The 16,397-nt window shown below is 35.5% G+C and overlaps 2 protein-coding genes across 2 annotated transcripts; one reads left to right on the top strand and one right to left on the bottom strand.

Annotated features, from left to right (window-relative positions):
- Positions 1-12,101: 12,101 nt before the first annotated feature.
- On the top strand, positions 12,102-12,976 carry LOC9326070 (basic leucine zipper 43). The gene has a single exon (XM_002892715.2). It carries the CDS (start codon positions 12,267-12,269, stop codon positions 12,855-12,857), a length of 591 nt encoding a protein of 196 aa, XP_002892761.1. The 5' UTR covers positions 12,102-12,266; the 3' UTR covers positions 12,858-12,976.
- A 2,311-nt stretch (positions 12,977-15,287) lies between these two features.
- Positions 15,288-16,081, bottom strand: LOC9328823 (phytosulfokines 1). Its single transcript, XM_002889961.2, has 2 exons — positions 15,914-16,081; positions 15,288-15,574 (listed from the first exon to the last, which is right to left on the bottom strand). Exons 1-2 carry the CDS (start codon positions 16,034-16,036, stop codon positions 15,431-15,433), a joined length of 267 nt encoding a protein of 88 aa, XP_002890007.2. The 5' UTR covers positions 16,037-16,081; the 3' UTR covers positions 15,288-15,430.
- Between the last annotated feature and the right edge of the window lie 316 nt (positions 16,082-16,397).

Here is a 16,397-nt window from a genome sequence, read left to right as displayed (position 1 = left end):
CAAAATTGCCCTTAAAGGTTGCGTGGTTAGGATAATAACCGTATGAGATTGAAAATACGGTCTTAATTTCCGAGCCAAAGTAATTACTGCCAGAGCTAGCTTTTCCATCATCGGATATCTTGACTCCGCTACCGAAAAAGACTTGCTTACATAGAAAATCGGTCTTTCGTCGTTCCGATCCAATCGCACTAACACTCCACTTACTGCGCTGTCAGAAACCGATACGTACAAGAAAAGCTCTTCTCCGAACTCGGGTTTCGCTAACACAGGAGGTTTGGACAAATAATCTTTTAGATCTTTGAAAGCCTTTTCGCAATTCTCGTCCCAGATGAAATTCTTGTTCGCTTTTCGGAGCAGATTATAGAATGGAAGGCACCTATCAGTTGACTTCGAGATGAATCGGTTCAAAGCTGCTATCCGCCCCGTGAGTCGCTGAACTTCCCGGATGTTGCCAGGCGAAGTCATCGCCAGAAAAGCGTTCAACTGTCGCGGATTAGCTTCGATTCCTCGCTCCGTGACAATATAACCCAAAAACTCTCCCGACGGAACTGCAAAAGTGCACTTGGTCGGGTTCAGCTTCATTCCGAACTTATTCAAAATTGCGAAGCACTGCTCTAGATGCTCAATATGCGAAGTGCTTGATATTGACTTCACCAACATATCGTCAATATACACTTCCATCGTTTTACCGAGGAGATCTTTGAACATCATATTCACCAACTGTTGATAAGTGGCTCCGACATTTTTCAACCCGAAAGGCATGACTATATAACAGTAAGTTCCACGGTCCGTGATGAAAGCTGTCTTTTCCTGGTCTTCCGGATTCATCAAAATCTGATTATACCCGGAAAAAGCATCCATAAAGGACATCATTTCATGGCCCGTAATTGACTCCACAAGTCGGTCGATGTGCAGAAGTGGGAAACTATCTTTGGGACAGGCTTTATTAAGATCGGTAAAATCTACACAAACCCGCCATTTCCCATTTTTCTTCTTGACCACAACAGGGTTTGCCAACCAGTCCGGATATTTGACCTCGCGAATCAAACCGGCATCGAGCAGGCGCTGAACTTCGGAATTTATAGCCTCGGCACGGTCTGGACCAAGTTTCCTGCGTTTTTGTTTTACTGGTTTGAAAGTCGGGTCAATGTTGAGCTCGTGCGAAATGACCTTTGTATCGATCCCAGTCATCTCCTCGATTTTCCAGGCGAAAGTTTTTTTATTCCTTTTTAGGAAAGTTATCAGTTCGACTCGGAGTGTTTCGTTTAATCCTGCTCCTATTCTCACAGTTTGATCCGGATACTCCTCATTAACTACCACTGCCTCCACGAGGTCACTGCTTATTTTTTTGACGGGATTTGCAGGCACCTCGAACTGTGGTTGCTATTGAATTTTAAGCTTATGGCTGGACATGTAACACATCCTCGCAGCTCGCTGACTTCCCAGGATTTGCTTTACTCCGGATTTCGTAGGGAATTTCAAGCATTGATGATACGTTGAAGGTACTGCTTTCATCTCATAAATCCAGGGTGTTCCCAAGATAACATTATAAGCAGCCGGACGATCGAACACCGTGAACTCGATCATTTTGACTATGCCCTCTGCGGATACCGGGAGCACAATTGTTCCTAGCGACATTGAAGCTTCGCTAGTAAAGGAAACCAAAGGAGATGGTGGCCCCTTTATATCTTGCTTCGATATTCCCATTCTTGTCAGAGTATCGAGGAAGATTAAATCCACCGAACTCCCAGTATCAATGAGAACCCGAGATACTTCGCAATGCGCAATATCGAGTGTTATGACCAGAGCGTCATCGTGTGGTTTGTCAAGTTGACTGGTTTCGCTTTCGGAGAATGTTACTTCGGGTAATTGTTCCTCAGTAAGTCTGGCCTTCTTGATAATCGGGGGGGTTGCCCTCCGTTCGTGTTGCTTGATTGCACTAATGGAATCCCGAAAGAGCTTGGATCCCCCCATAATCACCTGGATTTGCTTCTTCGGTCCTTTAAAAACATCAGGGGACTGGATCCTTTTGGTTTTTTTGCTAGGAGGAGATGGTTCCTCTGTTGCTACTGTTTGCTCCGACGGATGAGTTGGCTCGAGCTCCGAAATGTCGATTTCGGTTATTTCCCCGGATCCGAACTTGGCAGCCAGTAACCTTCCTAGAGCCTTGCAATCTTTCGTAGCATGCCCTTTGACTTTGTGGATCTCGCAGTAGGCGTTTGGGTCACGAATCCACTTGTTACTCGGGAAAGCGCCGTTTTTGCTCTTTGGCGAGAAAGATTGCTTCGCAGGTGAAATCTTCGGAGAACCTTTTGGCTCCTCCCGATCCACTGAGAATGTGCCAGCTCCAGGTTTCCGAGCTTCAGGTTGAACAGGTTTCTTCTGAGGAAGAAGTTGAGCAGGTTTTGGAGCTACTTTGAACTTTTTAGCTAGAGCGGCCCGCTCTTCTTCCGCGTTTATCCAGTTCGTTGCCCGATGGAGGGCGTCTTGAATAGTGGCTGGTCGGTTAACAACCAACTCTTCTCGGAAACGGGATTCGTGCCATAGACCGTTCTTGAGTGCAGCAATAGCTGCGGAATCAGACAAATTTGGGATCTGGACCATAATCTCTTTAAAGGAGGTGATGTAAGTCCGGAGCGGCTCTCCGGCTCCCTGTGAGAGGTTCCACAGCTGGGCATCAGTTACATCGCTCTTGATGAAGTATCCGTACTGCATGATGAAGGCAGTAGATAGTTGCTTGAAGCTATCGATCGATCCTTCTTCTAGTTGAGTAAACCAGGTCAAAGCTGGCCCGGATAGGTTCTCGGCGAAGAGCTTGCATAAGCTCGCGTCTACTTCGTCTGGCTCCAAATGTACCCGACCTGCGGTCACCTGAAAAGACGCTAAAAATTCTTTGGGATCTCCCTTACCGTCGTACCCCGGAAGTTTGACCTTCCTTTGGTCTCGAATTCGCAGGGCTACAATTCGAGGAGTAAAGGGAGTCCTTCTCGTCTCCTCGATCACTCTATCGACTTCGGGAGCTGAACTGGTGGCTTGATGAACCTTCGAACTCATTTCCCGAATCTGATTTTGTAAGCTCTAGATTTCCGGGTTGACCGGAAGGTGAGGTGGATGGGACTCGGTTTGAGGATGATGCGGGGTGCTGCCAAGATGAATGGGGAGAGGTGTTCTGGCTGGAACAAAGGGACCGCCGGCTGAGTTTTGAGGTGCTTGAGCATGACGGGATCCATCTCCAGGTTCACTCTAAGAGCCAAGAGGCAAAGAAGATGGGAGTACGTTGTTCGGGGAAACGAGTCTAGGATCCTGAACCTTCGAAACGTTCGGACCATGGAAGTCCAAATGGTCGCGAGGCCCGTTGGTCCGCAAAGTTCCTGCAAGAATTGTATCAACCCGATCCGCATAAGCATTATGGGCTGACCTGATTTCGGAACAACTCGCTGTGAGGACTGCGATTTGGCTGCCGCTTTGCTCTTCAAACGCTGAAAGCTTCTCAGACAACGCAGTGGTGGCGAGCTGCTGCTGGTCGGTCTTCTCGGACAGATCTTTAAGCAACTTCTTGATCTCGTCGAGGACTGAAGCCGGATCCGCTATGTCTGACATCTTTTCGATTGATATTCTGGAGTAAAAGACTAGAAAACCCCTCCTTCTAGCGCCAAATTGTGGATGTCGGAATCCGCAATACAAATTTTATGATGTGTATCGGGTCGTCTAGCCTTGCTAATTCGAATAGCAATCGTCAAAAAGAAAACAAAAGAGTGAAGTATGTGTATCCGTTTATTGCTCAAGAAATTCCGTCCCCCTTACAAATGATCTACAACCCCTATTTATAACTACATCGTCGAAATCCGTTCCCCCCAATCTAGCCGCGAATCACGCCCTTATTATTATTTCCGTTTCGAATCTTCTCCAATATGTGAATTCCGTATGACCCGCACTTTATTTACTTCGCAGATTCCGACGTTACATTCGAGCTGGATTTGAAATTAAGTGGGCTTTTCATCTCATCATATGGGCTAGCTTGACGGCCCACTTCGTTTCCTGAATCCTAAACTTTCCGGGCCGGATCCGAATTACGGGATCCGACACCAACAATCACTACACAAAGCATTTATCTGATGTAGACATTCTAATTCAATTTTAGGTAGACAAATAGCAAACAATTAAAGACACTCTAAAAGCATTTATCACAAACTGACACAACCAACAACACTCAAGTCTCACCTAATCTTAATGAAGACTAATCAATATGCAGCAGCTAACAAAAGCTCAATTATCTCAACAGTTTCCGGAATATTAATCATCATCACAAATGATCCAACAAAGTCTTAATCCAAACAATCATCCACACATCAAAAACAGAGTATTACCTGACATTCATGTTGAAGAACATGACACAACTGCACTGCTTCTTTAAACCAAGTGCTTCCATGAACTCCACTGCTTCTTTAAACTGACATTCATGTTGAAGAACCTACAATATTAAGCATATACAATCAACTTTTATAGTCTGAGAACATGCTTCCAATTGACAATGACTTAAACATTACAGAATATAGATTAATCATGCTTCTAATTAGACAGCATCTGATTCATACACTTAACAACAAAGAACACTATTTCTCAAAATCCAGAAACCCTTATTTAACAAATCCAAAGAACACTACTCAGAAATTACTTAAACAACAACAACACTGACTCAATCATGCTTCCAATTAGCCAAATATTAGTGTTAACAACGAAAAACATATTTTCCCCAAATCCCGAAACCCTAATTTCAAAAATCTGAAGAACCCTAATTTGAAAACTCTTTTAATACATCACACACACACTCAAACATGCTTCTAATAAGGCAAACAATAGACTTAACAACGAAAAACCGATTATCCCCAAATCCCGAAACCCTAATTTGTTAATCCGAAGAACCCTAATTTGTTAATACGCAAAATACATCAATTCAGACACCAAATGAGACATGCATACCTTGAATAATATAGACCTGAAGCAGAGATTCCGATTTCGAATCGAAAATCGGAGATCTTGTGAACTTCTCTCCGATTTCTAAACCCCACCTCGCCGAATACATCAACCGAACACGCCGTCGCCACCGGAGTCGGTAGAGATGATGGGCCGACGGAAGAACGACGGCCGGAGTGGAGGAATCTCCGATATCAAACGATTTCCAGGAAATCATCGGGATTTCTCCGATTTCTCCGTTTTCGCGAGAGAGAGAGAGAGAGAGAGAGAGAGAGAGAGAGAGAGAGAGAGAGAGAAAACGGAAAAAATAAAAACGCGTGTGGTTTTTTTCCTTTAAATATTTCTCGGCTTGCCCATTCACAAGACGCCACGTGGCTGTCTCTTAAACCAACTTTCGTTCCTTAGCTAAGGAACGTTTGTTACTGATAAAGCAGAAAATTGATTAAATGTAATCAATTTATTCCTAAGATTTTGCTAACATACTCCCTATAATCATGCTCTAAGGGAGTCAAAGTAGGAGTAACCTACAATTTAATTTCTCCAACAGTATGTTAAGATATCTTGTGGGTTGATCCCTCAAAGACCGCGGTTCTAAAAGCATCAACACTAGTCACCTTGTCATATAAATGTGGCTTCTACGGATGGATCCACTGATTTCATATGTATCCATTGTTCTTATGTGGCGGATATGAATTCTTACCAGCCTAAGGGAAATTTAAGGGGGGAAACAACATAAGAGGATCAGCCACATATCTCAATATTGATTAAATAAGGAGAGACATCTAGAATTAGATCGCATGTGTAAAGAACAATAAAAAGGTAATTTTAACACACAAAAAGTTCATTTCCTGCCGAAAAAAGAACATTATAAAGTTTTTTATTTATTTATATACGGAATCCAAAATATATAATAAATCAAGATATGTTCGTACATGTGTAAACATAGAATATGAATGGATATGTATGTCTTGATCAAAAATAGAGAAGCATGATTTGACCTAAGCATAATATTATCTAGAAATGATTCGGGCTCTTACCGTGGTGAAGTTGGTTTGCCTCGCAAAGGGAATAATATAATAGAGCATATATTTTAGAGCATATATATTTTAGAAGTATTTTTTATTGTTAGATCATTCTTTGGATGCCACTGTCCACTTAAGCTCTTATTTCGAAAGGAGGTGGGTTCGATTGTTCGAAAATTCAAGGTGTTAATATGGACCACAATTTGTAAACCAGTCCAGCTTGGTTATGTAATCTACTAATTAAAGTTAGAAACTTTTAATATATGGTATTAAATATATTTTGGGGACTAATGCTTATGATGGGTTCACGATCGAGTTAGACGGATCAACAACTTACGGGTCGAAAATTTTAAAATTTTCGTAAATAAACTAGTCGACAAGTTTTTTTTTTTTGAATATTGAATCAACCGTTCTATAAAGATGGAATCTCTATATCAAACATAGATTAAAAAAATAAAAAAAAATAGTTAAATGCACATATAAAATAGTGCGAGCATTACAAAAGAATTATCTAGTAGCTCTCTAGAGGTTTGAGTATTTTTTTCAGTTGGTATATCATCTTTTTTTTTTAACATATCTGGACATATGTCTATGCATTAACTCCTCTTACAAAGAGACAGTAAGGATTAAACCCTAGAAATAGTGGGATGATTAAAAAGCATTTTGGATCTAATCCACTTCTCCCAAATTGTTATCATTTAGAACCTTTCTTTTAACAATATAGCCTTACATTATATATATAAATGATAATCAAATCTTCCAATCCAAAATGGAGTTTCCAACGTTTTGATGTTGACATCTGCTGACGCCAGTTCGCAGCAGTTAGGTTCAAAGGTGCCAATGATATGATTATCTTATTTAAATAAACACAAATCCTTGTCTCGATTTGTTTTTCCTCCAAGATCACTTATTTTTCTAATACTGTTTTTACATTTTCTTGTCGCTTACCAATTGGCTTCTTTCGTGCGTGGGGGCTCATCAGAGAATATGTGGCTCTCCTTCGTTGAAATTTTGTAGTATTAAATTCTGTTTTTCACCTTTTTTTTTCCAATGCTGTTTTAATTTAATATATTAAATTTGTGGTTTGAAGTGTAATGGTTTGGATAATCTGCCTCTTCAAGTCAAATTCCATCACTCTATATACTGCCTCTTCTCGCTAAACACACCGACTCCCAATTAGCGATCAATCTTAAAGTGAAAAAAACAATGTGATAATATGCTATTAAATAACAATAAGAAGAATCTAGTAAGTAGACTAAAGATGTTTTCTGTCAATAGTTTTCTACAAACTCTTTTTCAGATATCATATATATCGAGTTGAAATTAAAACTAAGTGAGTTAGGCTAAATTCTTTCATGCACACAAAAGCCGCTACTTAAAATTTTATAAGCATTGTCGAATCTCCTAAGTGCTTATAACTGCAGTTGTATTTTTAAAAGCTGAAAAAATTTGTGGCTAACTTTATTTTTGTGTGTGTATGAAATTGAGGTTATGACAAGGTAGTCATACTAATACAAATCTCTAAACTATTAGTGGATTAATAGTCGTCTACTACACATGCATATTTCTAAGTTTGGATTGAGGTTATGACAAGGAAGCCATACTGATTCAAACCACTAAACTAAAATTTTGGCTAAACGGAAGATTTTTCAAGAAAACTAATAGTTGTTCACATATATTTTTATTTGAAGTGAGAGATGTATTTATATTTGTTTATTTATCCAATGGTAAGAATTCAATGTTTGTAGTAAACTTTGTTATCAATTGGTGATATTATTATTTAAACAAAAAAAAAGTTAATATCTAATGGAGAGGTTTTTTTGACATTATATCTAATGGAGATATGATTAAAGAAAAGGTCATTAGACTTTTTTATGTATATCTGAAAAAGGTAAAAAGCCTTAAGTCCTTCATTATAGAAATACGGACAGATATAGACACGTTACGGTATTATTGCACGTCTTTGCTTACAATATGAGACAGAGGCATCTTAATACTAGGTTGAGGTAACACACACCTGACTTGACCGTGACCTTTTATCATCTTTAATCTTTCATTAATCAATACAAAATGCAGTACTATTAAAATGTGTTTGATGGATCAACTAATTGTCAGTCAGAATTCAGAAATATTTAATCAAATAATCAAATATTTATTAGGTACGACAGTAACACAGCAAAGAACTGGCAAAATGGTTTACGTAAATTAATAAGATAGGTTTAGCCCCCCCCCCCAATAAATTATATCAAGTCATTAATTGGTTAAATTAATTAATTAGTGGCGGAAGTGTGAGTGGATCACTACCTTAATTTTGATTGCTTAAGCCAAGAAGATTAATTACGATCACAAATTAATCATCAACTAGATGAGGTGCCGTGTGCACGGGGATATAACTTTCACATTTTAGTTAAAGTTTTGGTATTATAAGAAATTTTTTTATTTATAATGTTAATTAATTACGTTCTTTTGAAAGTATGTCTTACAACAACATCACATAGCATAGGAGAATTAATAATTGAAAGAACAGTTTTTATTAGAATGATTTTTTGGTAAGAATGATTTTGTTAGGCTGGTGATCAAATTAAACTCGTTGAAAAAATGAATGTGTTCTTACTGCTGATGACAAAAATCGATTTTCATGTAGTAATACGTAATAGCAATCGTGGTAATAGTTATGTAAATTATACGAGACTGTGCCTAAAGATATGATTAAACTATGACGATGAAGACCAATAAAAAAAAAATAGAAGAGAAAAAAGCTATGAGACTTGATTAGGTGTGACCGGATCGAAACAGTTGAATTGATATCAAATCTTTTTCCAAACAGAGAAAAACATAGTGACCTTTAGCGATTACTTTTTTTTTAAAAGGGTTAGTGACATACTGACATCTTCTAGAGGGATATTGGAGGCATACAACGAAGATGGGTCTAGATCAACACACAACACAAGTTCTTAGCATGAAGAGGAAAAAAAAAGAAGAAAAAGGACAAGCTTATCCTCTTTAATCCAATCAAATATTTATAGGGAAACTATATAAATATGGGGATGCTTTATAGTGAAGTGGGGGAAAGTGGAGACAATCGTCATGATGTTATTTGCAAAATGGTACACTTCAATAATCAAATTGTAACATAGGGGTCATAGGCTCTTCTCAATGTCTCTTTAAATGGTTATATTTGAAACTTGAAAGCTACCAAAAAAACATACTAACATTAGAAATTATCCGGTGACGCGTGCTCAACACAGTCCCTTATTGTGCTGTCCTATCAGATAAATACTTTTATCTCGCAATGTCGACCGAAAATTCTTTTTTCTTGATTATGTTACGGAACAAATTTCTAGATGAATTTATGGTCAAAAAGATATGAAACTTCTTTTTCTATAAGGCATGGAAACTTTGTGGAGGTTTTATTACCCTTTACTAAACAAAGTTTCATTTTTCTATAGAGTTATAAACTTTTGTATAAACTATACAGATTTGATTAATAGATTCTCATGTGCACATCTTTCAAATTAAAGTTGGTATTAAATACGCCATTTGTGGAAAATGAGAGTCAAATAGTCTTCTGAAAACGGAACTAAAATTTTAAGATCAATTATTTTGTGGAAAAGATTATAAGAAAATAAATTTTTAGAATAAACAATAATATTAATTATTAAAAATTCATGGGTATTAAAAAGTCAATGACAAACAACAAAAGATAAAATCAATAAATGACCCATAATTTTTAGAATGGTAAAAGTGTAGAACGAAACTGTAAACGATTTTCACGAGCAATTTACTACTGAATTCACCAGTAATGAAACGAACACTAAATCGTCATATAAGGTCAAACTAAAGTTCGCCGAGGGCTTTTAAAGTCAATGGAAAGTATTGCACCATTTTGTTTTTTTTTTTCTTTTCAATGAACTCAAACTAAACTCAATTGTGAAATAGACTATGAAAGCAAGTAAGCATGTTAAGTAAATGTTTAAGCTGTGTCTCGGTGAATTGGTGCGCCGGCCATGAGGCGTCACTACATAATGTTTGGACCCACTCATTACATTTTCTTGTCTGATTGATCAAATCACATCTTATCTGTCATTTGTCTCTTTTTTGGTAAATTTCATTTAGACAATGAACTAACATAATAGATTAAACATGTTTGGGAATCTAGACCTCTCTCTGGCAATAACTACTAACACTCTAAACACATAGAACGCGAATAGTATGAAAAGTATTAATACCTAAGTTCGTTAAATTCGTTTTTGAAGATAGGAATAATGTAGGTGTGATTGTTATCTATATAATTAAATAGAGCGAGAGAGAAGAGATGGATCTAAACGTCTCTTGTTATCTAGTTATGTTAAAACTTATCATGTCGTTGGATTTTAAAAAATAATAATATGAAAGCATGTAGTATTAATTAAGTTCAATAGTGGGAAAACACCTAATTAATTTTAAATGGACTTGATTAATGATTACTAGTTAATTTAGGAAACAAATAGGCATTGAAAAGGTATGGAGTTTGGAGTAGTCTTATGGATTAGAGCCATATCACTCAATTAACACACCATCAGTCAAGTCTATCATAATAAGTTAATAACACAGACATGGATTAGAGCCATATCTCTCAATTAACACACCATCAGTCAAGTCTATCATAATAAGTTAATAACACAGACACACACAAAATCATATTTCATTATGAATGAAAAAAATGTAATTATTGACCTTTCTCAGTCATAATTTCTTTTCAATAGTATGTTGTTTTACTACTGGAGATATCACATGGTAGATGCAATGCTTGAAATAAATCTATATTTCGGCTTAGTCGCCAATCATAAAAATAAAGACTTCTTGAAATAGAGTAGCAAGTGGAAACCCCACCTTTCTTAAAGTTCCTTGAATTTTCACAAACAATATAATTTTCCATGCCCAGTGGTAAAAAGTTTTCAGAAAAAGTGTTTGTACTCGGTGCAGTGAAATAAGTACGTAAGAGCCATACAACAATTACGGCAATATTTGTCTTGTATGATGAACATATTTATTGGCTATAGACCTATAGTTAACGGTTACACACACAGAAGAGAAAAAAATAGATAGAGACACTATGACTGCTACAGTAGTTTACACAGTAAATTTATCTAATACGCGAAAAATATTTATGGTTGGTGATATGACATAAGACAATCATAGCTATCAGCCTATAAAATTCAATACTATTTATTGTGGAAGTAATAGCTATTTTTAGATATAAATAAATTGGATTACAAATGTGGGGTTTCAGTTTGTTTTTTAAAGATATTTAAATTTAGTACTGTTCCATCTGACCTATACTTAAAAACCATCCCGCATCACACACTTCATTCATAACTTACATTCATATCTAAAACCCTAAAACTAATATGTTATATATCTTAATTATAAGAAAATAACTACATAAAGTTTTGTGCATAATATACATGTATCTTTTTATTAGCATAGACAATAATTTTTTCAGAAATAATACTTAGTAGTTAGCAAACAACATATATACTCCACAAACCAATAATATATGACGTAGAGACAAAACAATAACACACACACAGAAGAAGTTATTTGTAATTTTGATTATTCATCTCAAGTGACAAAATGAAGTCAGCCAAAAAAATGCTAGAAAGCTATTGAAACGTGAACGAACTTTTAAAATTCATATGCAACAAATAAAATATAAGTTGGCTGAATTTTGGAGACATCTCACAAAACCATCAATCCACCAAATTACCCAATTAAAGTTAGTCCACCTAAACACAATTAACTTTGTGGTTCTACAGAAAAAAAAAATCTTTAAAACAATACATTTGTCGTATATATAATCAAGTTTTTTTTTTTTTTTTTTTTTTTTTTAATAAACCACTTTATATTAATACCTCATAGAGTACAAACATGATTACATGGAGAGAGATTAAACATGATTATATATAATCAAGTTGATTATATTTTATACCACCATTAATTAATTATATTTATTTACACGAAATGGGGTGTTACAAATCACGGTATTACAACTTTCTAAATGAACTACTCTTTCTGTATTTAATATATTAATTAAAATATGATTTATATTCCACTCCATTTTCTACGTAACTTTGCCTCCCACCTCTATAAAACCCTTAGCCCTCACTTCCTTTTACTTCAAAACCACTTCACACACAACACACAGAACCCTCCTTCTCTCTATAAACATCCCACAAACTATCTTTCCACAACACAAGACAAAACTCAAAACAAATCATATCAAAGATCATGAACACGATTCCGGCAGAACTCACCGGATACTTCCATTATCTATCACCGGATAAGTATAATAACCAAAACCCAATCATGGAGTCTGAGTACTTCAACATGCCTTCTTCTCCTACTTCTTCTTCTACATTCTACCACCTCAACGGTTTGATCAACAACAACAAGTACTCTTCATCATTCAATGGTCAGGATCTAATGACGAGCAACAACTCAACTTCAGACGACGATCACCAACAAAGTATGGTCATCGATGAGAGGAAACAAAGAAGAATGATCTCTAACAGGGAATCTGCTCGTAGGTCAAGGATGAGAAAGCAGAGACATCTCGATGAGCTTTGGTCTCAAGTGAAAAGACTTCGCACTGATAACTACTGTCTTATCGATAAGCTGAACCGCGTATCTGAAAGCCATGAGCTTGCCTTAAAGGAGAACGCTAAGCTTAAAGAGGAAACTTCTGATCTCAGACAGCTTATCTCTGAGATTAAGTCAAACAACGAAGACGACAACAGTTTTCTAAGAGAGCTCGAAGATTCGATATCAAACTCTAGATCGGATTCGAACCAAAGCGGCAGAGATTTTGAGTTGTGTTGATGATCTTGATCATTGTTCTGCTTATGTCAAGACTGTAGATTTCATAAGGATCATATTGTATTGTCATATAATATTATTAATAATGATATTCTCTATCGAGAAAAGAAATATTGTTCTTCTATATCTTCTTTCTTTTAGCCAACTTGAGTTAGTTAAGAATATTAATGATGATCATGGACGTACGATAAATATTATATTATTCTCAAATTTAAAGCCTTTTTCAAGTGATAAGTGTCCTAAAAAATTGTATGAATCAAAAACCTTCAAAACTTAAAACAACATTGTGTTATAGACTTATAGTTCCAAGAAATACAAACAATTTTAGGTTCACGATCGATGTGAATTAATTCCACTGGGACAATAGGTGTTCCGGATGACATCATTTAATTTTTTAGTATTAGTTATGTTTGGTCGACATGAAATTTTTGATCAGTTAAATGCCTTGTTTGAAAAATCGCTAGGCGCTAGTCGGGCGCTCGGCATGGGCCTAGCGATTAATCGGAAAATTGGATTAAAATCGGGGATTAATCGGGGATTAGTTTTAGGGTTATTTTAATATTTTTAAAACATATTAATCCAATATTATTTTTAAAATTGCAGTAAACACATAAAAATGTATTTTTGAGACAAATATTTATGATTTTTATTAAAATATGAACATAAATTATTGTAAAACATTACAAACTCCCAATTCAAATGATTGCATAACAAAAATAAAAAGTTTTTTTATACTGGCAATCTAAAAATAATCGGGGTATGTAAGATTAGGCGGGGAATAATCGGATTAGGCGGGAAATAATCGGATTAGGCGGAGAGTAATCGGGTGACTGATTTCTTTAAGGGATTAGTCATTAATCGAGGCGGACAGGATGGGCCTAGCGATTAAGCGGGGAGTAATCGGGTCTAGGCGGGGATTTTTAGAACAGGGGTTAAATGTATCTTTCAAGAGAAAACTAAAGAAATATTTTCGTAAATTATTTTATTTTATGTCCGTACTTCTCTTTATATATTTTTATAAATAAATTTAGTTACCAATAAACTTGTTGGTACCAATATGTTGCTGAATTTCCATGCGTGGAGTTTAAAACCATAAAATTCGAATAATCTGTAATAATAATAATGTCGATTATCAAAATATTAAATGTATCGGTTTGTTTTTTATACCAAATCTTACTCCCAAAACTTCACTTCGCCGCATAAATAGACTGCATCATAAAAAAAAAACATTCATGGCAAACAAAGATTTAAGATGAAATTGATTGCTAAACAATGGTGGACCAATTCCTCTTTTTAGTTTAATCAACCATTTGATCATTAGCCCTTTTTCTTATTTTGTCCTTATTTATTTTAGCCACTAAAGCATATCACTAATTCGAGTTTCACAGAACCACCTAGAAATTGTTCCTTCAAAAAATTTCACCTGACGAATTAGTATTCTTCTGAATCCAAACACATCAAAATCAAAAGGAAGAGATCAATGTACATCATAAAACACTTAACAGTGCTGATAAATATAATTAACTTATCCTTGACGTAGTTTTTATACGTTTTTTTGCTTTCATATGTTGGAGAAATATTATTCTATTGTTATCTTTTACTGTTAAAGATAATTATTATTCTAACTCTGGAAGTACATTTGGATATATAACTGGCCGAAGAATAGAAAATTCAATACAGTATGTATTTGTTTTTGGGTGCAAACTAATATGTGTATTGTTGAAAAACTTAGTTTGTGCCTTTGTGGTTTCATTTATTATCTGATAATATAATCATGACTACATGCAACATACTGCAAAAAAGAAAAAGAAAAAAATGACGCATCAAGCCGAGAAATATATTCCATATGCCCATATTATTTGTTGAATCATCAATATTAGATAATTTTTTGCAAATCGTTGAATATAAGACTATTTAAAAATGGTGGATGGTATTGGTTGTTGAAATGAAATTAGACAAAGGGAGGTGGAGGCTCCTGGTTATAGTGCCTCTGCAAAAAGAGTTAAAAGAAAAACAGATATATAAAACATGTCTACTGAATTAACCAATCTTTTTAGTAACGAATAACGATTAATTAGTACTTTAATATATATATATATATATATATATATATATAGAGTTAAATAAGCTAAGTAACAACCAAAATTGGAAAAAAATAATTTGGTAGCAATGCTATCCTTCCTTTCAGCATGTTTTCTTCGTTTTAGGATGACCGTAAGCTTCTATATGGGTCTACCGGTCTATACCAATAAGTAAAAAGCCCAATTATTTTTCTTTTTCGAAAAGCTTAATTAGAGTATCTTGGTCGTCTACCCCAATTAAACTTCAAGCTGTCTCTAGTCACTCAAGACAGAACGTTAGGATACATTAACAGAAACTAAACCAAGTAACGAAGCTTCGAATAAGAGAATAAAAGAACAAAAGAACATGAAGTCATGAAACACATGGTCAAGTAGACTTTAGAACTAATCGGTAAAACCGGAAGAAAAAGAGCTGGATTTAACGGCGAAAAGCTCATTTCAAAGGTTTACGTTTATAATTTGCTAAATAAAAGACAAAGAGTAATGGTTCTTGTTTCAAGGAGATAGGTTTAAATCTTGTGTATAGATGTAATCGGTGTGAGCAGCTACAGTTTTCTTCACAAGACATTCTTCTTCACTGTCTAAATTCTTGCACTCTACTCCATCTCTGTCACCTTTAGTACTGCTTCTTGCTTTCTCCTAGATCCACCAAGAAAAATAAAACTAGTGTGATGAATCACTCAAATTTATTCATTTTATATCTTTCAGAAAATTTCCTGTATTCGAAAAATTTATTTGTTATCATCATATGCCGAAACCAACAATTGATGATTTTTACAACTTACAATCATTCTGATCCATATATCGTTTTCAAACATACATAGTAGCTATAATGGTGATGGATCGTATATTACTAATTATTCATGTTACACTCTTTCAAAACGTCATCCCATATGATTTGTATTTTTTTCCATAATAATCATCAAGCTAAGTATTCATTTTTCGAAAAATAATTTCGCTGTGTATTGACGAACTTACATGTGTGGTGGGAGATGGTTTAGGAGGAGCAAAACCATCTTCTCTTAAAATAACACTTGAAGCCATGCTTAAAAGCAACACTAGAGTGAAGAAGAAGAACAACACTTCACTTTTCCTCTTCATAATTTTTTTCTTTCTGTTTCTTCTTCTTCTTATCTCTAATAAGTGTTCTTTTATATACTTATAAAGCCAATACAGAGAATTAAGTAAGTATACAGAGATATTTTGACTTTGTTATAATAAATAATAAAGATGCGGCTGGATAGATTCATAAATGCTTGTATAGAGAAATGGGCGTTTCATGCAAAGAAAAAGGAAAGATCGATGAAGCTGAAAGAGAGAGAGAGAGAGAAAGGGAAGTCAAACTTTGGCATCATCGTGTCAACGCTTTCATTTCTCCTTGGAAACCTCACCTCTTCCTTCTTGTTTTCAATGTCAATTTATCGAAACATCATCGACCTTTTTTATATTTCCTCTATTTTAC

The sequence above is a fragment of the Arabidopsis lyrata genome, assembly GCF_000004255.2.
Source record: "Arabidopsis lyrata subsp. lyrata unplaced genomic scaffold ARALYscaffold_1, whole genome shotgun sequence".
Classification (NCBI taxonomy): domain Eukaryota; kingdom Viridiplantae; phylum Streptophyta; class Magnoliopsida; order Brassicales; family Brassicaceae; genus Arabidopsis; species Arabidopsis lyrata.
Note: the sequence above shows the minus strand (reverse complement) of the source record. Positions and strands in the feature narration are given on the sequence as shown.

Bases quoted from the DNA above. Each gene is read 5' to 3' on its own strand.
- LOC9326070 (XM_002892715.2), top strand. From the start codon at position 12,267: ATGAACACGATTCCGGCAGAACTCACCGGATACTTCCATTATCTATCA.
- LOC9328823 (XM_002889961.2), bottom strand. From the start codon at position 16,036: ATGAAGAGGAAAAGTGAAGTGTTGTTCTTCTTCTTCACTCTAGTGTTG. The intron at 15,575-15,913 runs GTAAGTTCGTCA...TGGTGGATCTAG, and splicing joins AACCATCTCCCACCACACAT to GAGAAAGCAAGAAGCAGTAC.